General features: G+C 49.9%; 1 protein-coding gene across 5 annotated transcripts in view; it reads left to right on the top strand.

Annotated features, from left to right (window-relative positions):
- The window catches only part of TTLL11 (tubulin tyrosine ligase like 11), a 239,808-nt gene that overhangs the window by 184,015 nt on the left and 31,587 nt on the right, over nt 1–24,206 (top strand). For all 5 annotated transcript variants that reach the window (XM_047829544.1, XM_047829545.1, XM_047829542.1 and 2 more), the window contains 2 exons: nt 14,560–14,811; nt 22,995–23,101. In XM_047829544.1, the coding sequence (XP_047685500.1) occupies nt 14,560–14,811; nt 22,995–23,101 (359 nt within the window). The remainder of the gene's footprint in view (nt 1–14,559; nt 14,812–22,994; nt 23,102–24,206) is intronic.

Consider the following 24,206-nt stretch of genomic DNA (forward strand, 5'->3'; position numbering starts at 1 on the left):
TCCCCAGAAGCTTTGAATCAGAGCCTCTGAATAGAAAAGGGATTGTGTACAGGTCCCCAGGAACCCAGGTGAGGAAGATGGAGAAGCCAAAGCTGACTTTGGGGTTTTGAGCTTGGCTCACTTAGCGGAAGGAGCTGCCAAAAACAGCACGGGTGGAAATGGCAAGAAGCAGGTTTGTTGGGGGGCCGGGGAACAAATCGTGCTCAGCTTGGATGCAAGCGGGACACCCGGGTGGATTTCACTGGCAAGTGCTGGACTTGGAAGGTGACTTTTAAAAGCGCCCCAGAGCTTAAGAGTAAGGGAAAGAACTGAATCTGTTTGGCAAATTCAAGCGCTATCACAGATTAAGCTTCTCAGGGGGCAGAGAGCAAGCGAGCAAAGACGAAGTGAAAGTGTCGGTACTCACTGCTTCGTGGTCACAGCACTCAATTTTCTCACCTGTAAAATGGGCACATGCTTGTTTCTTCCCAAGCGGTTGCTCTGGTGGCAATAGATGCCAGATGGGAAATTACTCCATACGTTAGGGGTTGAACCACAGCTAGTGGCAGTGGGTACCGGCATCAGCCACCTTTTCCCAGACACTGAGCCTGGCAGGAGAGGCGCCCGGGGGTCTCCCCGTCTCTGCGTCATGGCTGAAGAAGCAAGAACTGTTCATTCACCAGGTTGGAACGGGCCTTCTGCCGGGTTCCACATCTATCCATGATCACCAAAGGAACTACAGCAACAACTTGAATTTCCCCGTTCCCTGGGCAACGGGTACACTTCTGCCAGGGTTTTCGTGTTTCAGAAAACCAGCTGAGGGTACCACTCGCAGTGCTTCTGTTCAATGTACGCTCACCTGGACTCCCCCCCCACGTGTCCCCCTGGCCGTGTACCTTGGACCCCCCCCCACGTGTCCCCCTGGCCGTGTACCTTGGACCCCCCCCCACGTGTCCCCTGGCTGTGCACCCTGGACCCCCCCCACGTGTCCCCCTGGCCATGCACCCTGGACCCCCCCTCCCACGTGTCCCCCTGGCTGCGCTCACCTGGACCCCCCCCACGTGTCCCCCTGGCCGTGCACCCTGGACCTACCCCCCTCCCACGTGTCCTCCTGGCTGTGCTTGCCTGGACCCTCCCTCCACGTGTCCCCCTGACCGTGCACCCTGAAACCCCCTCCCACATGTCCTCCTGGCTGCGCTCGCCTGGACCCCCCCTCCCACGTGTCCCCCTCCCCATCTCATAGGGATTTGCAGGACCCGGTAGGTCAGTGACGTTGCCATGACAACCAAGGAAGAGGCCAGCTCTGACTTCAGCTCCAAGAGGTGCTTGTTAGCAGGGAAACTAAAAGATAGGCTTTCTCTTGTTTTCTTTTTTGGGGTGCGGGGCGCCCGCCCCATTCCTCTTGGCACAGAAACCTTTCACTTCCGCCAGGTGAGCTGGTCAATTGAGGATATTTAACTCATTTGAACGGGCGCCCGGAGAAACCACTGTGAAAGAAGTGTCCGTGTGCCGTGTCCGGGATGTTGTGTCACAAAAAGCACACTGCTCCTTAAGGCTGCCCCTCAGGGGGGGCTGGCAAGTGGGCGCAGCAGCCTCTAGACCCCGGTCTGCACGTCTCCACATCTGTGGGATTTTTAAGCTGTCTTACACTGAGGCCCAGCGATCTGTGTGGCATTCTACGGGGTTCTTTACATTTGGTATTCCATTTGGTTCTCACCAACCCCCTGTGTGTTTAGTATTATTGTCACCATTTTGCAAATGAAGAAACCGATACTCAGAGAGGTTAAGTACCTTCCCCGAGGCCACTCAGCTGGTAAGTGGCAGTGCTGGAGCTCAGCCCCAGGCCCGCTTGATGTGTAATCCCCACAACTGTTGCCGTCCTGCCACCCTGCCTTAACCTTGTACTTGAACCTATGCAGTCTCTCTGGAGCTATCAGGGAGGCATCATCTAAAAAATGTGCCATGATAACTAAACATTTAGTACTTCTGCGAGAAACACCACTGCACACGGTCTGGATGTCTGCTTGGGGAATTGTGCAGTGACAAGAGAAATTAATACTTTAATGGATTTTGACAACAACTCTATGTTAGGGGAATTCAAATGGCGTGGAGAAAAAAGTTAGGCTTTCTCTCTGGACCTGGTTGCTAATATGCATATGCCTAATTTATTAGCCGTGTTGTAAAAAAAAAAAAAAAAAAAAAAAAATCTCATTTTGTGAGGACCGAAGGTCTTGGAGGGATGGAATGCTACGGACTGGAGGAGGCAGTTAATTCTTCCTGGCTGGGCTTCAGCTGACCGGAAGTCCCTGATTTTTGTTTGACATTTCGTCCGCACTCACTGTGCCGCAGCCAGGACGCTAGCCTTTTGTTTCATGTCACCCTACTGAATGCCTCCACGCCTCTGTGAGGGGGTTGCTGTCGTCCGTCACCATTTTACAGAAGAGAAACAGAGGCCGAGCCTAACACAACTTCCCCAAGGCCGTACGGGTAGGAAGTGAGTGGAGCCAGGATGGCTGTTATTCTTATTGCCATAAATTCTTACTGTTGCACTATTACCCTTAAAACAAAACAAAACAAAAAAATGGCTTTCTAGGACCTGAAGCTGCAAATGACACGCAGAGGTCACCCCCGCCCGTTTTCTTGCCTATGGCAAAATTACACCAAATTCTTCACGTTATTTGTCTTAAAGAATGCTTTTCTTACACAGTCATCTACGAGCGAGCGAGCGAGCGTACCTTTTCTTTTGCATTGCCTATGAGATGTAGAGTACTATTAGGGGAACAAAAATGGGTTCTATTTTCAGCAAACTCACAGTCTATGGGGGAGAGAGGCCACAGACTTCCACAGCTGTAATATAAGTTTAGAAGATGATTGATTGCACAGGAGAGGAGCAAATGAGGTGCTGTGGGAAATCCAGAGGAGAGTGTATCTGGTGGGAGGGATGAGGGGGGCTTGTGGGTGGGTTGGCACCTGAAGTGAGCTCGGCAAGGTGTGCGGGATTGGGGCCTGGATGTTGGGGGGGGGGGGTGGCGGGGAGCAGGGCACAGGCATCCGGGCAGTCATCTCTGGGTGTGAATGGGAGGGCCTAGGGAGCCCGGGTTGGGGGGGGAGGTGCAGGGAGCAGGTCAAGGACAGAGGCTTAAAGGACACTCTACCACCAGGAGGGAAAAAAGACAGAGAACAGAAAACCACCAGGGCATGGGCACAGAAGCCAGGAAATGAGAGTTCCAGAAAGCGTGGTCAAAGCGTCATCAGATGCTATGAAGAAGCTGAACTGGAGAAAGACCTAGAAGGTCGGTGGCGATCAGGAGGGTCATGGTAACCCCAGGAAGAGCCGTGCGTTTGAAGCAGTGGGAGCAGAAAGGCAGTGGAAGCTCGCTCAGTACCGAGACCAGGAGCACATCGAGCACCCAGAGTGACCTTCTCTAGGCCACGCCCTGCTGCGCCAGGGCTCAGACTGCAGTGTCCTCACAGAGGGTCAGCAGAGAGCCCTCTTGGCACTGGAGAACGCCGATGGAGGCCTAGAAAGAACAAGGTCTTGAGAGTCAGAGCCAGATTACCAGATGCGACCATTTAGAGGCAGGTGACCTTGAGGACTTCATGTAACCTGAGCTTAGCTTGGTAACAGCTAACACTTATTGAGTGCTTACTGCATGCCAGGTATGGTTCTAAATGCTCTACGTATATGTATTAGCCCATTTCGTTTTCACAATGATGCTGTGACGTAGGTAGAATTATTATCCCCATTACACAGATAAAGACACCAAGGCACGAGCATGTTAAGAGACTCTTCCAAAGTCACCAAGCTAGTGAGCAACAGGGCCAGGATTCCAACCCAGGCATTCTGCTTCCAGAATATCTCCATCTTAATATCTCTATCTTAAGGTCTCGTGTAGCTTAACCAGGGTAATTTACGTACAGAAGGTTCCTGGCTCATAGAAGGGGCTCAGTAGGAGTTATCCCTCTTACCCCCTGACCACGTAGGAATACAAACTCTGGGCATCCTTGCCTGAGAAAGGTTGTGGGATCAGCCCCATAAGGCCTCACTCACGTTAGCGAAAACCCCAAACAGCACGACACGCACAAAGACTGCCTCAAAAAGTGGGATACACACGCCTTGCGCCCCTGGCACACGAATGAAGATAGTTTTGTGTTCAACACCCTCACTGCGGGATGACCAGCCAGCCGTAAGGCAGTCCTGGGTGGGGAGGACCCCCGAGGGCAAATCAGGGACAGGTGAAATCCACCAATCAAGCAGATTTCATCCAAAATTTAAGGGGGAAGGATATTCGGCCTGGGATATGCCCACTGAATCCCTGGGTACCTGGTGTTCACCGGGCACATATACAGTATACAAAGGAGAACTAGGAGCACCACAAAAAAGGAGCTGCATCTGGATAAAATTGAAAGCCAAAAAGAATTACAGTCTAAGCAAAGGATAACTTCTACACATGGTTTCCCCCACTTATCGTCTGTGTTCACACAGGCCTATACTTTGGTGCAGAACTGTGTTTAAACACTAAAACGCTTTGTGTTGCAGACAGGCGCTGAGTGTGTAATTAAAAGGATCCCTTCATTAGCAGAACTAGACAATGAAAGCTCAAGTTGGCCTTTTCTGCTAATTTTGGAGGTGGTAAAACAGAGGCTAATACAACCACTGATTACAATCGTCACATAGACGGTGCTTTGCTGTTGCCACCAGGAAACCTTGGCTCCTCCTGTAGATAGACAGGCTCTTCCCATAGCTGGGAGGGACAAAGAGAAGGGATGCATTCTGGCAATGTATGTGGAAGGGTGTGGCGGTGGCGGTGTTAAAAATGTGACCCCGGGTTCCGGGCCCAGCCCCATCACTTAGGCAGCTGACTTAACCTCCCAACGCCTCAGTATCCTCAGATGTAAACTCGAGTTAATAGCTGCGTCTAATTAACTAGACTGTTGTAAGAACTCAGTGAAACAATGCCCGTCTGTATTCGCCATCCAATGTTTTGAGCATTTACTGTGTGTCCGGAACGGTGTCAGAAGAGAGATTCATACGTGAGTGACAGCAGGGCCCGCCCTCCCGTGACCCGCAATCTGGGGAAGGAGACAGGTGTCAGAGACAGTCATACCAACAGCCATTTGGGTATGATGGCGACCAAAGGAATGCAGACCGTGGGCTCTGCTCTGGGCAGGGTAGAGATGAAACGCTCAATACTTACATCTTGGGATGAGCATGAGGATGATGACGATGTACAGAGAGTCCAGAAGGTTTTAGGGAAAGGAATGGCTGCTTCCAGCTCCAAAGGCTGAGGAAAGCTTTTTGGAGAAGGGGATGCGAAGTCTACGATGTGAAGGACGAGTTGTTTTTGCGTGGATAATTTTGGAAAGAACGTTTACAAAGAAGGGGAAGAGCGTGGAGAGGGGGAGGTGCGGTAGGCAAAGTAGCCCCCCACCCCACGCCAGTGCTCTGCTCACGAGGAGGGAGGGCCCGGTCGAAGGCGCCTGGGGCAGCCAGTGTGGGCCAGGCGCAACGAAAATCAGGAAATCCTTCTCCGGGTTCCTGTGAAAAGTTGAGCACTAGCCCAATCATCCACAGAAAGATGGTGGCCAACCACCGGGTGGGGTTAAAGACGGGACAGTGTAGCCCTTTGGTGGGGGGGGGGGGGGTGAGGGGGAGTGGAGGGGGGTGTGGAGGAAGAATTCTTCTCCCTGCCTGCCAGGGTGGCCTCCACGGTCCGAAGCCTTTCATTCAGAATCAGAATTTTGGCCACTCTGGCATTTCAGTTTAGCGGTGGTTTGGTTTTTGTTGTTGTTGTTGTTGTTGTTGTCGTCCCCTTTCCTTCTTCCTTTTTTAAGTGCTTTGGACAGGAAGCCAGGAGAACTGGGTCTGCCTTTGCCAACACCTCTCGCTGGCCACCTCACCCCAAGCAAGTGTCTGCCTCGACTTCCCCGTATCGTTCAAGAGAAAAGTGGGACGCAATGACCTCCAGGGCCCCTGCTAACTCCACGGTTTAACTTTTTCTTTATGGGGGGAACAGCAGTGACTTTGTGACGTTTCTCTGTGCGTTATTTTGTGACATTAGTCATCCTCAGTAGAGAACCAGGGTGTCAGGTGAGGGGCAGTTTTCCAGTGAGGTCCGAGAAGATGAGACTCATACGGGGGATGTATTTAGGGCGAGACGAGAGGCTGGGTGCAGCTTGCAGTGAGATTTCCCGCTCAGAGAGCAGGAGGGCAGTCTAGTGTCTAGTAATGTGAGCTGGGGGCAGAGCAAACCGTCAGAAAGTGGTTAAAGAAACCCCGTAGCCTCCGGAGTTCCCAGAGATGTGTGCTGATCTCTCCCACTGAGCCTGGTGACCAGACAGTGAGCCTCTGGAGATGATGGCGGGAGATCAAGTTGGTGATTATAATCACAGCGGCTAACAGGTACTGAGGCGCCGTGCCAAGCACGATGCATCCACTTTCTCTGTAATCACATCAGCCCGGTAGGTTAGGTGCCATTATTATTCCCATTCTTTGTAAGAGGAAGCTGAAGGTTTCCTTGAGGTTGTATGACTTGCCCAAGGTCGCCCGGCTCCAGAGGGCAGAGCCGGGACTCCAGGGGAGCAGCAGGCTGGTGCCCTGTGGCGAGGAGCTGCCTGGCATCACCCCTCCCTGGCCCACGTGACAGTGCGCCTCATTGACTCTAGCTGCCCAAGACAAAGAGAGCAAGAACAACGGCAAGATGCTGGCTGTGTGCGGAAGGGCGGAGCAGAGAGAGCCCTGTTAGGAAAGAAGCGTATTGCGCGGCCTGTCAGTTCCTTCATCCGGAAAATGAGAGGGCCGAGCCCCGTGACCCTTGACGGCCCTTCCCGCTCTGAAATAGCATGCGCTCTGGGTCTGTGGGGATGGGAGCACTGGAGTAAGTCCTCATGTTTGTCCTTTTGTTAAGTCGGGGCCTGGCAGGAAGATGGTCCTGTGGCAACCCCAGCCTGGGGGCTCTGGGAACTCGTCCCCAGCAGTGACTGAGACCCGGTCTGCTGCTGTCGCCACTGGGGCCCTTGTCAATTCATATACGCGACAAACGCCGTGCATCGGTGACTCATGTGAGCCTGTAACGGTAAAATAGGGATTCATTTGTTCGGCAACGGGGACCAGCCCCATCCAGATACGTGCTGGTTACTCCCGCGTGGTCCCATTGAGGTCAGTTACGAGCCCCCAAGCAGATCCGTCTGGATGCTTCATAGGGAGGCTGTGTGTTTGATCCTAAGCAATGCAATAGTCCTGGGCTAGGCTTGGACGGGGTGCCCTCCCAGCCACGCTCCCTCATAGGCTGCATGACATCCCAGAAGTAAGAGACTTCCCTCCACCGCCAGGGAGGAGAACGTGTGTCTAGAGAAGGTGCGTAACTACAATGAGTTGTAGCGTGACAGGGTGGAGAGCGCCTGGGCTTTGAACCCAAACAGACCCAGGTTCAAATCCTCACTCTCAGCCATGTAATAGCTGAGTGACCTTTGCAAAGTAGGGTAACCTCTCTGAAGCTAATTTTTCTCATGAGTAAAATGGGGCCACTGATAGTACGTAAGTCATAGGATCATTGCCAGGCTCAAATGAGATGTTACCCGTATCCCGCCTGACTCTCGGGCACTCAGTGCCTGGTAACTCCTCGTGTGTGAAAGGGCGTCGTGCACCAGTTAGAAACAAGGATGCTAGCACCTGCCTGCCTGGGTTTCTAACCCGGGTTTCTAACCGGAATTAGACTGTATCTTCATACCTCGGTTTCCTCATCTGTAAAATGGGCATAATAATAACACCTACTTTGTAGGATTGAATCAAGGTTAAGTTTGTTTTAAACTGCAGTACCTGGCACATAGTAAGTGCTGCCAATATCCGATATCGTCACCATTGTGTCTGTTGCTGTTCCTGTCACGCCGTGCTGGGGAAAGAAGTGATCCAGGAAGGTGGCCGTGGCCAGGTGAGCCCTCAGAAGAACATTGCGTGGAGGGGGACAGGTAGGCCCAGCCTGGGCCTTACAGGGACTGGAGCATCGGACAAAGTTCCCTCCCTGAGTACTTTGCCTCATCAATTTGGAAACACACCTGCCTCGCCCGCTCTATCATCTACCACCTTCTGTTCAAATAGCATCGCATCGCCATCAAGCAAATGGGGCCCTGCGATGGCAGAGATTCATCAAGTGACAGAGCTGGGCTACGTGGTAGTTCCGTTTATTTTTAGTGACTTCACCCTCCAGCTCTTTAAATTAGCTGCTGGGCTAATTTAAGGCGCTTCTTTGGTACGCGCTTAGCAGTTTCTTTAGGAATGACAATGCGCAGTTAAATCCCCAAGTGACTGTGGGGACAGGTCTCGGTCAAATGGCAGGGAAAGGAGCCTGCTTACCTCAGTGCAGCACCACCACTGCCCACGAGGCTCTCCTGCCAACCCACGGATTGCCCAGCAACACGATCCAGGGTGTTCTCTCCCTTTCTGACCCCCATGGTCAAGCCGTTGCCAAATCCACCCTCTTTCACCTAGAACCAGCGATCCTTAGATCTTAGCCTGCCTTGGAATCACCCACGAGGCTTGCTAAACAGATTGCCTGGCCCACTCACAAAAGTTTCTGAGTCCACAGGCCTGGGATAGGGCCAAGGATTCATATTCCTAACAAGATCTCAGGTGATGCTGATCCCGGTTGGCCGGGGATGTATGCTTTCAGAATGATTGACCTGGAATATTCCAGTAGCTTCCTAACATCGTCCAGTCCCCTGCCTCGATTCAGGACTCGTGCTGCTGGCAGGCTCATTCACCTTCACCACACTTCTGATTTTGCCACTCCCCTCCCCTAAATCCACCACTCCTGATCTCCTGCACTACCAAATCCAAACACCCTTGTCTCACATCCTAGATCCTATGAGACCTAGACACCCCCACCAGCTTCCTGCTCGTATTCCCACCCCTTCCCCTTCACGCATACTACCCAGCAAACCAACCTCCTTCCATATGTTCTAGGTCCCACTCTGCATGTTCAACTGGCCACTTCCGCCTTGCTCACTCATTGTTTATGGATGGGTCTTGTCTCCCCCCCCACGTGGTCACGTGCTTCTGGGGTGGTAAGAACTGTGTCCACCTCACCGAGGCCCCTGGGACAGGGAAGTCCTCGGACAAATAAAATTACCAAAGGGCTGCTTAACTAAAAAAGGTGACTATTTCTCTGAGAGACTTGGCGCACTTTCTCCGACACTGGAATTTGACCTTGCTTTATCTACCTTCCGATTTGGTTGCTTTCTGGGGCTGTTATGGAGCGTCTGCCTAAGGAAAAAAGTCTTTGGTTGGATTTAAATCCAATTAGCACAAGAACAATACAGTGAGCTAAGCACAGAATGTGTAGTGGTATAGTCCGAAGTATGAATTCTGATTCCACTACTGATCTGTGAGGTTGGGCAATTATTCTGGTTCTCTGGGTCTTGGACTTTTAATCTGTAAAATGGCACCTACCTCGTAGTTTCCGCCTATCTCGTAAAATTGTTAGGAGAAACAAATGAGGTACTAGAAGCAAGTTGCTGGGCCCAATGCTTGACGTACAGTAGGTCCCCGATACATAGCAGGCAAAATAAAAGTTAGGTGGTTTTTCACAAGAGTTTTAATAAAAAAGAATCCCATTTTATTTGAAAAGCGATAATAGATAAAACACTCCAGAATTTTAATGAATCAAGGATATACCAAATTCAATAAAAAAAAAAAAAAAAAAGAAATTACCCCAAAGGACTAGTAAGCTTGATTTATGTTTTCTTTACCAGTCACTTTTATTTCATAAACCCGCCGTTTCCATTAAAATGCTATTAAGTAAAAAGAGGATTTTACAGTATTTGTGATAACTTGGATCTCGATGTGATCATTGGAATTAGCTCAAGCAAAGATACCATTTCTCACTGTTTTATCTCTTCTTCTGTATCAGCTACATCTTTACGGCCTTCTTCCAGTTGAGTAAAACACTTCCCCCTAAATTTGTGGTTTTGAGTCCATGAAAATTGTATCTGTGGCTTAGGAGGCCCTTGTCATCTTGAGCATATTAATTGGGATTCAGGAAGGAAGGGAAGCGGTAGTCAGCCAGTAAACACAGCAGCCCTTGAAAGAATGTGAAGGGCTCACGTAAAGGAGGAAAAAAAAAAAACCACTCCATCTGCGCGGCTCTGGGGCAGAACCTGTGGCAGGCTGAGGACGCTGGCGAGAGGCCTCCTCTGACATGCATATCAGCGGGAAAGCCTGCCCAGGCCAAGAGGTCCCCTGGAGGTGGTGGGGTCCCCGTCGCCAGAGCAACCCAAGCAAAGGCCACCACCCTGGACCATCTGCTAATTAAGTGACCCACTGATGGTAGTGGCCTTATCTGCCCGGGATTGAAGTTTCTTCTCCGAAATGGCATTGTCATGGAAATGTTCTGGAACTAGATAAGAGGTGATGCGTACCCAACACTGTGAGTGTACTAAATGCCACCGAATTGTGCGCTTTAAAGTGATTAAAATGGCACCTTTTACGTTGCATGCATTAGACCACACGCCAAAAAATGGATGGCGTCATTGCACAGAAGGACCTCCAAGTCTGCTGCTAGCTGTGATGTGTCCTGTTTCTGAGAGGGAGCACATTCACTTAGGGACCAATCACCACATTCCATTTAGTCACAGACAGGCCATGTTGGGGCACCCGGATGGCTTCAGACATGCGCCTGACTCTTGATTTCAGCTCAGGTCATGATCTTATGGTTCGTAAGTTTGAGCCCCGCATCGCGCCTTGCGCTGAGCGTGGAACCTGCTTGGGATTCTCTCTGCCTCTACCCCCACCCCCCAACCTCCCTCTCTTAAATAAATAAAAAATTTTTAATAAATAGGCCATGTAGACAGTCAATAGCCAACTGAAGGGGGCGGCTAATTAAATTATGGTTTGGCTTTAATACCGAATATTTCACATCCGTGAGAAATTACCTTCGTGAAAACATGTTTAATGCCACGGGAAGATACTCTGGATATGGGGCGCCTGGGTGGCTCAGTCGGTTAAGCGTCCGACTTCGGCTCAGGTCATGATCTCGCGGTCCGTGGGTTCGAGCCCCGCGTCGGGCTCTGTGCTGACAGCTCAGAGCCTGGAGCCTGTTTCAGATTCTGTGTCTCCCTCTCTCTGACCCTCCCCCGTTCACGCTCTGTCTCTCTCTGTCTCAAAAATAAATAAGATGTTAAAAAAAAAAAAAAGATACTCTGGATGTAACTTAAAGTGTGAAAAGAAGATATGCAATGTGATCCTAACTTCATAACTATAGATAAGAAACCAAAACATAGTGGTCTTTATCCCTGAACTGTGGGTGACAAATGATTTCGATTCTTTTATACGTCCTCAACATGTCTGCAAAGAGCATGGATGACCGTTATACTCTAAAAACAAACAAAAAACAACCCAACTATTTAAAATACAACATAAATAACAGTACTTTGGATTCCGTGGCCCACCCTGTGAACCATGCTGTGCTTTCTAACACAGTAGAGGGGTGATGAACGAGCCCTGGTTAGAAGGGCTGATTTACAATCCTGGTTCAGCTGTGACAAACCTTGCTGGAGCTCGGTTTCTTACCCGGAACAGAAGGCCTAAGAGTAACAGTCACCTCGGGGCGACTGGGTGGCTCAGTCAGTTAAGCATCGACTTCAGTTCGGGTCATGATCTCGCAGTCCATAAGTTCGAGCCCCGCGTCGGGCTCTGTGCTGACAGCTCAGAGCCTGGAGCCTGCTGCAGATTCCGTGTCGCCCTCTCTCTCTGCCCCTCCCTGGCTCACGCTCTCTCTCTCTCTCTCTGTCTCTCGAAGAGTGAATAAACATTAAAAGAAAAAAAAAATTTTTTTTTTTTCAAAGAGTGACAGTCACCTCACAGGGCTGCGTGAAGAGCCAGCGAGGTACTGGAGATAGGACGGCTGATTGAAGGGTTCTCGGAGCTCTCTTCGTTGACACAGAGCATATTCAAACTGTTCGTTTCCAAACCTTCCCTCGACCAAAAACCTAATGAGTACTTAGCAAGTCAGCAACTGCCACTTCTCCAGTAATTTAAGAGCTAATTTCCAGAACACTACTAATCTTTCCTCATCTGTCTTCCTGTAACCTTCGTGTGGAGACATGTCATTTCACCTGAAAAGTAACCACTGACTTTTATGTACTGTCCTGAAATTCAAGGAGATGATGATAAAACCAGCTTAGCTGAAAGGAGATTGTGCAGTGTCCCACCCAAGAGCATGTGCTTCTCAGGAGAAATCCTGGTGAGATTGAGCATTTGTTTCCCCAGAACCATCCACACGGCTGAACTTCAAAAGGGGTTTGTTTTCCTGGGGGCGCCTGGGTGGCTCAGTCGGTTGAGCGTCTGATTTTGGCTGGGGTCATGATCTCGTGACTAGTGAGTTCGAGCCCTGCACGGGGCTTGCTGCTGTCAGTGCAGAGCCTGCTTTGGACCCTCTGTCCCTCCCCCCACATCAAAATAAACATTAAAAAAAAAAAAAGAGCTGGTGTACAAAGCATCATAACCTTGGTATCTTACTTGAGGCATGGCTTGCCATTAAAAGCAAACTTGCCCACTTCAACAAATTCAACGAAACATTTCACAAAAGCCAAAAGCGTTCCAGGTCCTGTAGAGATAGAGTTGAATGAGATGTGGTAAGAGGGACTGGTCTACAGACAAATGCAGTGCCACTTGACCAGAGGAACAAAGAAGCAAGTCCAAGGAACAGGAGTGGAGCATGGAAAGAGTCCCTGGTGTGGTCAAGGAGACATCTGAGCTGGTTCTGGAAGTGGACCAGAAGAAATGTGCCGGGCAGCCAGGGCCAGGGGAAGACCTCAAAGGCCAAGGAAGGCAGGTACAAAGATACCAAGACGACCCAACTTGGTGACTGGTGGTGAGCTCACAAGTGGGAACACAGGGGATGTGGCCATTTAATAAAGAAAAGAGTAGATAGTGGCCTTGAGCTCAATACCATGTGACGTGGTTGTAATTTTCCTGGATCAGTTAGCCAGTTGGGCAGTATGTACTGACCAAGTACAGCCTGCTCAGGGTTGTCTCAGGAATGGATGCACACGTGGAAAAAGTCACACCTGGCCCTGGACCAGCTGTGGGCAGAACAGCAGACAGGAGAGTGAGGTGAGCTGCAAGGAAGGGCAGAGAGAGACACCAGCTGTGGAGGAGAGCCGGGGTGCAGTGGGCCCCAAGTCTCCGGTCCGGGCCAGACCACCTGGCAACAGGGGAGCGTGCAGGGAGCACCCCAGGCCTATCTAGGGGTAGTGATAGGAAATGAGGAGGACGGAGAAGAAATCGAAAAGGGCCTTGAGCACCAGAATGAAAAGGATGGGTTTCATTGTAGGCACTCGGGAATCCCTAAAGAGTTGTAGTAAGAGACAACCCAGCCAGGTTTGCTTTAGAAGAGGTGCCTCAGGGGACACGGGGGGGGGGGGGGGGCTGAGTCAGTTGAGCGTCCGACTCTTGATTTCAGCCCAGGTCACGATCCCAGGGTCGTGGTATCGAGCCCCACTTTGGGCTTCACGTGGAGCCTGCTTAAGATTTTCTCCTTCTGACCCTTTCCCCCGCTCACGGTCTTTCTCTCCTCTCTCTCTCTCTCAAAAAAAAATTTCATTAAAAAAAAGAGGTGCCTCAGGTGCCAGTGTCTATGGGTCTGTGGATGGGAAAGGCTGGAGGCAGTTGGTATGGTCCAGGGGAGAGCCCACAAGACCCAGGTTGGGGAGAGCAGAGCTCCCCAGTCAGGAAATACTGAGGAGGTAGGCCTGGCATTTATCCTGACATTTTCTGCTTGGGTAGCTGGCAGATGGGGGTGACGGTCAAGGAGATGGGGAGTGTAGATTTGGGGTGAGGGAAATGGGCGGGTGTTTCAGCCTGGGGTGACTGGGGCCCATCCTGAAGGTGCAGCAGGTGATGAATATGTGGGTCTGGAGGTGAGAAGAGCATTCCAAGCCAGAGGTGGCTATGTGGGAGTTTTAGCCGTGACTTTTCTTGACTCTCAGAATAATTTCAGAATAAAATATCCAGACTCTGGGATCACAACATGATAATCATGTTTTTTGTTTTTTTTTTTTTTTTGTATGAGTTCCAAATAAGAAAATAGTTAAGCCAGAAAATGTAATTGTGCCTATTCCTAGAATTGGGTAACTGATGTATCTTTGCAAATTGTTCATTGAACTGTGCTTCTGGCTTCTTGCCAGCCCTCAATGAGATTTTTTATATTTCTTAATTATTCAATTACTACCCACAAGTAGGAGTTTGAAATCAAACCTAGGCTGCTCTGGAATAGAGTACTCTCTTGAATCACGAGTACGGTAAAGGCGGTTGTCCACATTGGGAAACCAGGTTGGGAGAACAGAGGACGGTCCTGGCTCTGTCCCGGGTTCAAGTCCCGACCTTGCCACACACTAGCTATGTGAGCTTGAGCCGCTCGCTTCTCTGAGGTCAGGCCGCTGGTCTGTGCAATGAAAACAGTGTCCGTGATAACACCTCCTGAGGTATCTGAACTGTAAAGAGAGGAGAATATGTGTGAGAAGGCGCTGCGTCCTATGACTCCTGCTGCACCTGTTGGTTCATTACTTGCTCGTGTCCTTCAGGTCTCAGCAGCTTACGAAGCCATTAGCTGCAAAGGAGGATCCTTCCGACAGTGAGCCGGCCAGCGCCTCCGACGGCAACGCGGATCCCGAAGCCCACCTGCCCTCCATCTGCCTTAAGCAGGTGTTCCCCAAGTATGCCAAGCAATTCAACTACCTGCGCCTGGTGGACAGGATGGCAAATTTGTTTATCCGGTTCCTGGGGATCAAGGGGACGATGAAGTTGGGACCAACAGGCTTTCGGACTTTTATAAGGTCAGTGAGACCGGCCCCTCGGCTTGGGGTTCAGGCAGGGTGGAGTCCGGCCCCGCATCTGGCTGGTCCCATCTCCCTGACCGTGCCCCTGGGTCAGTGCCCTGGGTCATCTCCCTGGGTCAGTGCCCCAGCCGGGGCTGGATTGGCCCCGTGGCGGGAGCTAGGCCTGGCACACTCTTGGTTGTCAAATGAACTAATGAATGTTACAGATGTGACAGCTTTCGCCACCTTACACTTGTGGTTAAAACACAGTTTTGTGCTACCTTAAACTAGGTCCTTAGGCCACATATAAATAATTGCCCCTCGGACTCAGACAGACCTTGTGTTTCTTAGACCAGGGTGATGTTCTCCCAGTGGTAGTGGCTGGGTGCTGAGCATTTAGGAACCCACAGCAAAAAAAAAAAAAAAAAAAGGCACGTCTTTCCAAAGTGTCCATGTCGGGAGAGAAAAGCTAAATAATTCAGTTGATAAATAATTTAATGTATTTGTCCTGATATAAAAATAACACGGCTATATGATCGAGTATAACACACAATTTGCATGAATTTTAAACATGAACCATGAGATAAATCAGCTGCGTTTTTGCCAAAGCCAACAAAATAGACCACGGCACTCGATTATTCCTTAACTTGCCTCTACTCTCTGGGGCACTTTGGTGCAACACAGGTGTGAATAAATATCTGAAGCAATACTGACTAGCTGTGTAACCCTTGAGCAAGTTAGTGACCCTCTCTGAATCTCAGCGATCCCATAAAACGGGGATGGAGCTAGCAGGATCGTGTGTTACACACCTCAGGGAAACTATCTGCTGGCATTCGATGTTGCTGTTGTTTTCCCATCATTGATTTTAATATTTCTACCTTCCACTTCAAAGTCACGCTCTCCATAATTTTGTTCACTAAAGCAAATAATTAGAAGTCTCGAATTGGAAACGTTTCGTCATGCGCTTCTCTCCAACCGAATTTTCTGAATTCTAACTCTGGCTCTCTGATATTCCTGATGGGATGGTGAACAGAAGAATCAGCAGGAATAATTGCCATTTTAGGAAACCTGAGCTCGGACTTGCACGGTGATTATGAGAAGGGCTTTGTGTTAGCTCTGGGGGGGGGGGGGTGGGAGGGGGAGGGGAAAGCCCAGTGGAAAGAGTCCAGGCTTTGAGTCTGGTTTCAGGACCAATCACATTACTTAATAGCTGTGTGGCTTTGGGCAAATCCCTCGCCTTCTCCAAGGCTCAGTTCCCTCGTCTATAAAATGGGAACAATCTGTCCTGCCTTTCAGGATTATTATGGGGTTGGGATGTAATACATCCTCAAGCACCTGACCCAGAGCCTAGTTTTTACTGGAGCTATTTGTTAGGTGGGAGTCTTGTGACTATTGTTTCCATTAGACAATGGGCATTCTCAAGAAAGCCAACAGACGCATGTTGTTACTTCCCTGAAAATACTACCTGATACCTTCTGACTCATTTAGGAATTGCATTTGACTCATAGTAATAGATACTCATCTATAAAGGGTTTAAAATAACAAGATTAATTTTCTCTCATATAATAGGAAGCTTGACAGTGGGGATTCTAGGCTGGTTAATGACTCCACAATGTGATCATGCCCCACTTTCTTTTTGTCTTTCTGTTCATCCATCCTAAGCATGTGCTTTCAAGCTTCAGGGTTGCCTCAGAGTCACAAGATGGCTGCTCAAAATCCAGCCATCATGGTCAAGTTCCAGGCAGGAAGAAGGAAGAATGGAGGAAAAGCAGAAGGCCATAGAAGAAGGGGGCGGGGAGAGATTTGAAAAAAATAGCTTACCGTAAGAATCACACTCTTGGTTGCCTCCAGGGTCAGGCAGGAAACATAAGCCAGTGGGTGGGATCTGGAAGGTTGCGGAGGGGACATCCCTGGATAAAAGGAAAGGCTGCTGCTGGGCTAGTGTCACCAGAGCTTTTGATTTTCCAAGAGAAGCTAGAAATGCCGATTTTTTAAAGTTTTGATTGATTGATTGATTGATTGATTGACTTAGAGCAGGGAGGGGCAGAGAGAGGAACAGAGAGAGAATCCCAAGCAGATTTCCCACCATCAGCGCAGAGCCAGACGTGGGGCTTGATCTCACGAACCTCGAGATCATGACCTGAGCTGAAATCAAGAATTCACACTTAACCAACTGAGCCACCCAGGCGCCCCTAGAAATGCTGATTTTTATATAAAATCTCAATACGTGCATATCCACGTTGGCTATTCAGAAAGTAATTTTGAAACACTGGGTGGGTTCAATCAAAGTGCGACTGACCACAGAGCCCACCGGCGTGTGAGCTCTGGCATGAGAGGTGGGGAACGTACCAAGAGGGCTGCTAGGCTCATTCACGATCTTGAGAAGAAAACAGAACTGAGAATGGTTCTAGCAAAGGGGACTCCTAAGACACTCTCAGACTGGAACCGAGTAATATCAAAACTATCGCTTCAGATCTGTCTCTGTGTGATAGGCCTTATGATTTTTCCATCCTTTTTTTTTTTTTTTTTTCTGAATAATTAAGGGCATTTGCCAGTAAAACCGATTTTGGTGAGGTTGGAGGCCCTCAGGTCACCGTCTGTTGCAGCACTGTCTGCGGGAGCCTTGGTGCCCTGAGTAGGGGGAACAACGTCTTCAGGTGGGGAGCCGGACTCCGGCAGTGAGCCCCTCTCCCCTCCTTCCACACCCACGCAGCCAGTGTCCTGCAGGAAGAAGTGGAGAAAATGTTGCACAATCATTAATAGATTTTTCCTTTTGAAATATACCAAGAGATCCCAACAGCAACTTAATCGTAAAAGATGATACTCTGCACTTTAGATTTATCTGAGTATGTTCAGTCTTGCCAGCTAAATTTAACAGCAAGCGTTTTCTCTTGCTAACAACTGCTCGCTCTCTCTCTCCTTTCCACTTCGGTTTAAATTTTGCTTCATTATGAATTAATAATATTTATGCCATATGTTAAATCGAGCCAAGTGCCCTTCTCTGGAGCACTGCGCAGGAGACGTACTTGCTGGCTAGATATACACTCCTCTCAGATCTCCCACACAAACGACAGAAGCTGAACTTGGCTTTCACCTGGACGACCCACTCTTTCTCTCCAAGTTCCTTAAAGAGAACAGGAGGGAACAAAACAAACATCCGACTGAATTTATTTTCAGTGACCATCTCTCATAATGTGCTGCATAGATCAGCAGTTTTAGGAGTGAATTATGCTAATGCCAGTCTGGCCACATTCTACTTTTCTTTTCTACCAAGAAATGAGAAATAATGAACTGTCGTTCCCTTGTCTAGACTTAACTCATCGAACCAGCTTTTCATGTCGTTTCCTCAGGAGGCACATAATAGTAGCACATATTACCATGAATTAAGCGCCTCTTTTTTCTCTCCCCCCCCTTTTTTTTATGTCATAATAATTCCTGGGGCGTGGAGACTTCTCTTTCTCTGAGAAATAGAAATTGTCTGATTCTTCAACTTGACAGCTTTCTTTGAGGGAAATGCATTTTTGCTATTTTCCTTCCATTGGATTACTAATCTGGGGGGCTTTCTATGTAACTCACTAAGAACACATTTTCCAAATGTATCCTACATCATAATTTGACATCAGTTTGCACGTGCTGGCGTTTTCCATTTCCACAGCCTGAACGTTAAACACTTTGCCAAAACCAGGTTCGTTTCTGGGAAATGGAGGCCACTTGGAGGGCCCTGCTCAGCCCCTTTGTGGTTTTTGATCCTGGTCTCCTTTTAAATTAGAGAATGGTTTTTCTCTTTTTCCTTTTCCCCCCCCCTTCCATTCCCTTTTCTCATAGGGAGATATTAATATGTTTCATAATGGGTAGCTGTGGGGGGTTTTATGCTCTGAGAGGCAACATGGTGTGTTAGAATGTTCTGGAATAGAACTGTAAAGGGTCTTGTCTCCCCTTCTGTCATTAACTCCTTCCGTGACTTTGAAAAATCCCCCTGTTCTGTGATGATCTCTTTCCAGCAATATTGTTAGTTCCTATGCCTGCGATATCGATAGCCTTTAAAAATATACATGTTATAAACCAGAATCGTCATTTTCCTCCTAGATATTTAGTGTTGGTTTTTTTTTTTTAATTAACAAATATTGATTACTGGTTAGCCTTCACCTTATAGAAAACTCTCCAGGAAAAAATAAGCTTCTTTTATTTCACAGAGAAGGAAGAATGCGAAGGAAATTCTATAAATAGAATTTTATAGAGTGGAAAAAGTTGGTTTCTAAATTTCCCATGAGATGTCAGTAGTTGTTGAGAGGAAATGAGGATGGTGATTTCAGATCTTTCTAAACTTGGGCTCCTAATGAACTTGAATGATTTGTGATTGTCTCCCACCATATGTGCCCAAGTTCCTGTGATTCTGGGAGGAAAACAAAAACAACAAAACAAAACATTTCTTCGAAGTGGTTCTACATCATGGAGGAGGGCTGGGAGCCGTCATTTGTTACTTCTCCATGTGTGCCAGGCACTGAGCTAGTCCTTAAAATGGTTTTGTATGGTGAGTAGCGGTTTCCTTGTTGTACAAATAAGGAAATTCTGATGCAGAGAGCTTCAGTGACTTGTTCAAGGTCACGTCACAAAGTCAAGATTCAAAGTCCTGTGCATTTGACTCAGCTCTTTTTTTTTTTTTTTTCCATACACATTTCCAGTCTATCCTTTCTCAAGAATTGTTCTGGTTTCTCATGTTACCATATTTCTTGGACTTCTCTTCCACTAAAGAATTTACTCCTCTACTCCTTAGTTATTTGAGGAACTGCATCCCAGGGCATAAGAGGAAACGCTACCAAGATTAAGAGCTACCAAGGCTTCATGTTTTTACCCCAGACTCTGAGATCTCTTCCACCCTCTGAGAGTAGTATCCAAGACAGATTGTGCTCTGCGTCACTCACTGGGCTCAGAATCCCACCTACCCATCGTGGACACAAAACCAATTCTGCACCGAGTGGATGGATAGGTGAAAAAGTCATTCGAAAGTCTTGACCCTCCAAACAAGGAGGCTTTTCCTGTTTGGGTCAATGAGAATGTTGAGTGGCCATGGGGACAAACCTAGGAGAATCTGTCTCCAAGTGCCCGTGGTTGTCTTCCCCCAGCCTTATATCCCAAAGCTTCCCAACAGGGTCTCTCTAGAGGCTCTGGCCTTACTGGGCCCTGCCTGGGATTATGTCTCAAATCCCGGGTTCTTCCTGCAGCCCTGGGCTGGGCCATCTCCCTACTTCTCCCCAGAGCTCCTAAGTCCACTACTCTGTCCTCCAAGGGAGGACTGGATGTGAATCCCAGCTGTGTGATCTTGGGTAAGTTATGTCCCTTCTCTTGAGTCTCAGCTTACCTGTCCCTGGAATGGGACTAAGAGTACTTCCTTTGTAGGGTGGTTGTAAAGATGGACAGGAAAGGGCCTGGCATACTAAATGGGTGCCCGAGAAATGAAAGAATCAAAATTCTTTTAAAGCATCTCCTGTCTCCTGCAGCCAGCATGGGTCCCTCCTTCCCCTGCCCCCATACCAGATGTTACAATCAACTGTATTTGCAGGCATCACTAGGGAGGATGAGTTACCTCGGAAAAGGGATAAACGGAGAATTCTCTTTGGTAAATTACGGCCCCTGCTAAAGGTTTGACACTTCTATTTTCTACCTGTCAGAAAAAAATAACTATATACCAGTGGTCAGTTTGGTTTCCCTTTTTATACTCCATTAACCCACAGAGCAAGCCAGGCAGAGCTCCTGTCCCGTGGGGGAGCAGGTAGTCCAGAGGACACTGATACAATAATTAGAGAAAAGTGGTGGCCCTTCCTAATGAAGCTTGGAAAATGAGCAGCTCAGGTTGTTGGAACACCTTGGGAGAGACTGGAGCGTCGTCTCCGGTGGAGCCCAATAGAGATAGCCATCTTGGTGACAGGCGACATGAAAAGCTCTGTGTCCATTGACATGTTGTTACCGGGGTTCAATAGCTGTGCGCTGATGTGTTTGAAGTCCGCCACCGGTGACTTGTGATTGAAATACGGAGCAGGAGCCCAGGAGGAAGCAGGATGTGAATTGATGGCCTGAGAAATACTGGCAGGGAAGAAAGGAAGGAAGAGGGAGGGCGGGAGGGAGGGAGCCGATGTGCTGGCATATAAGGAACACCAGCCTTGTCTGGGCACCATGCCGGGCACACTCACGGCCTCCATCGTCGGGGTGTGTGTGGGTTTGGAGGGGGACCTCGGGGGTGCCCAAATCCTGCTTGCCAATCAACCCCTCTCCTGTCGGGCTTCTAAGGGACCTATTCACACGAGGGCTGATGACAAATGGGTAATCAAAGAACCACTTTATCATTAGCTGGGGCAACGGATGAGGCCATATTTGGAGAGTTGAAAGCAGCATTGAGCGTAATTCGGCCAAACGGACAGCTGGCCCAGAGGTATGACTCCACGATCGCGAGGGCAAATCCAGCTTGTGTTGGGACTCGCTTCCCAGCTCGACCCTGTTCAGGAAGGTGGTGCATCTGGACAAGCCAGGGGCTACCTTTAGTCTGGATGGAGAGCCCGGAGCCCTGACATCCAGACGCTCTGACTGGTGAGCTCCGTTTCTCCAGAATGGACGGGGCCACTTGCTGAAGGGTCAGCCCCAAGCAGCCTCCGAAGATCCCACGCTCTAGCTCTGGAAGAGGGAACGAAAAGTGGGGAGCGGTGGGGAAGAGAACCAACAACGGTGGGCCAACCGGGTGCCAGGCACCATGCCGGGTCCTTGGCCCGCACCGCCTCATCCTTCTTCACCGCCGCCATGGGGGCGGATACTATTCTCTTCATTTTAGGTAGCAGCAAATAAAGGCACTGAAGGTTTAAGTAAATGCTCACGGTCACATAGCTAGAAAAAGCAGCAGAGCCAGGGTTTCTATCCTGGTCTGTCTGATGCCCAAATCACGCTCTTTTCAGTGTGCCAGACTGCCTCCCCACATCTCCAGACCAAAAAACAAACAAACAAAAAAAACCCCAAAACCTAGAGGGGAGGCAGAGGATTGCAAACATGCCTTTGTGGCTTGGACAGGGAGCAGATGTGGGGCTGAAAACCTGGTTACCTTGGCCTCTGTGCACTGGAGGAAATAAACCGGAGGAGCCTCCGAAAGTCTGACGCCAGCCTCTCCCCACCCCTGCTGCTTCCAGGTGACTCCCCAAAGTCAGGACTGAGCGTGGAGGGGTGTGGGCCAGCCGCGCTCATCTGCTCTGGGAGTCTCGGGCTCACCGTTCGGGACCCACGTGAAATCTTCAGGTGACAGATTCCGATGGGCGACGTGCAGGAACCTCCAGCCCCTGTCTGTAGGTTTGGGCCCAGGGATTCATCCGGGAAGCATTCCAGTGGGGAATCACTTCCGGACAGAAGCGGCACCTTCCGTCTGTTTGGGTGACAGTGCTGTTTTCGTTGGGCCATCCGAGTGTGCCACTGTCGGCCGCCTGGGCACTGGTAAGAGAGCACGGTGCCCAGGTCCAGCCTTTCTCTTCCCAGAGACGAACGCACATGAAGGTGAAGAGGTGCGGAGGTGCATGTCCAAAACGAGGAATTCCCTTTCCCTCTCGGAGCAGGCAGAGACCTCCCCTGGCCTGTGTGCAACAGGCCGATCCCCAGCGGCTGCAGAAAAGACTGACTATTTTACAGGGGAGGAACGTGAGGTTCCGGAAGGGGAGCTGGATCAGCCGGGACCATTAGCTTCTAAGTGGCAGAGCCATTCAACTCAAGACTGGCCGTGTCCGGGCGCCGGGGTGGCTCAGTCGGTTGAGCGTCTGACTCTTAATTTCGGCTCAGGTCATGACCCACAGGATGTCCGTGCGGAGCCTGCTTGAGATTTTCTCTCTCTCTCCCTCTGCCTCCTCTCCCCTGCCTGTGCGTGCACTCTCTCTCTCTCTCTCTCTCTAAAAAAAGACTTGTCATCCTAAAGTCCTTGCTCTTTCCAGCCCTTTAGAATTAACCAAATTACAGGAACCCACATGATCTAATCTCAGCTTACATTTTCAGCCTTCTCTTCCCCCGCCCCCCCCCCCACCTGCCCTTCACCAGCTCCAGCTGTGGGGAGGGAGGGCCTTCCAGGCAGGGGTGAGGACACAGCCCCCCCCACCCCCACCCCCGGCGAAGGCACGGAGGCAGGCCGGAAGAGGCCGCGCTCCTTCTGGCAGTAACATGTCCCTTCACGTCTTTGGCAGGAACTGCAAACTCAGCAGCAGCAGCTTGTCCATGGCGGCCGTGGACATCCTCTACATTGACATCACCAGGAGGTGGAACTCTATGACCCTGGACCAGCGGGACTCAGGTACCTGATGACTGGCCTCCGCCCTGTCCGGTGGGAGTCCAGCTGGGTGGGCGGTACCCTTTTGGTTCCTTCTTGTTTAAGGGTCAAGGTTGGGGAAAGAGGAAGGCTGTCCTGTTCAGCTGTAGACATTCCCAGGGGGACGGAGCTGAATTTGAATCTAGGAGCACTGTCCTGAATTCTGCTACCGAGGCTGCCCCCCCCCAATTCTAGTTCCACCGTCAGAATCCCTTATCTTTGTGTAAGGCTTTGATTCCATTTGTACTGGAAACACTCAATTATCCGTTCACCCCTCGGCACGCATGTGCTAGCGTGTGTGGGCCAGGCCCTGGGTAGATGGGAGAGAAGAGTGCTTAGCTCTCAACCGTGGAGGAGCTCGCAGTAGGGCAGGGGGGCAGAGGAGAGCCCAGCCCTAGTATGGTGTGCTACCAGCCCAGGGGGGCACGGAGGGGCTATCAGGAGCCCAATGGAGGCGCTCCCATCGAGGGAGGCCCAAGGAAGACTTCTTGTAGAAGGGGGTGTGGGAGAAGCCACTGAGTGGGGTGGTGTGGACTGTCTGGCAGGTGTGGCTTGCCCAAGGCACAGACACTCGTGGAAGGCTCAGATAACCCCGAGAAGCTTAGAGGGACTGGAGCAAGAAGGGAAGGGAGATGGGGAAAATGGGGTTGCAAGAGCCACTGAGGCCTTGAATGCCACACTAAAGACTTTGCTCTTGATCCTCTAGATTACGGTGGGGGGCGGGCGGGGAAGGACTCCGTTAGAAAGATCCACTTTGGGGTGAACGTGTTTCTGATCTTATTTCCTGACAGAGGGTGTTTTTCTAAAGAGTCATACTAACCGTACCTGACATTTGAACAGCTCATCACAAAATTACCCCGAGCTCTCATGCATAGTCCTTCATTAAATGTGCCCGTGAACCAGTGCACTGGGTATCCACGTTTGAATTTCACAGACGGTAAACTGTAGCTCGGGTGACCTGGCACCCGGGCTTCCCTCCCCTGGGCTGCATCCCTGCGAAAGGAACACGGGGCAGAGGGGGCGCCTCAGGAAGCAGCTTTCTTCCTCCTGTGGTTCGGTGGAAAGGACGAGAAATCAGAGGTTGGGAGAT

This window comes from Prionailurus viverrinus, chromosome D4 (assembly GCF_022837055.1).
Source record: "Prionailurus viverrinus isolate Anna chromosome D4, UM_Priviv_1.0, whole genome shotgun sequence".
NCBI classification, from domain to species: domain Eukaryota; kingdom Metazoa; phylum Chordata; class Mammalia; order Carnivora; family Felidae; genus Prionailurus; species Prionailurus viverrinus.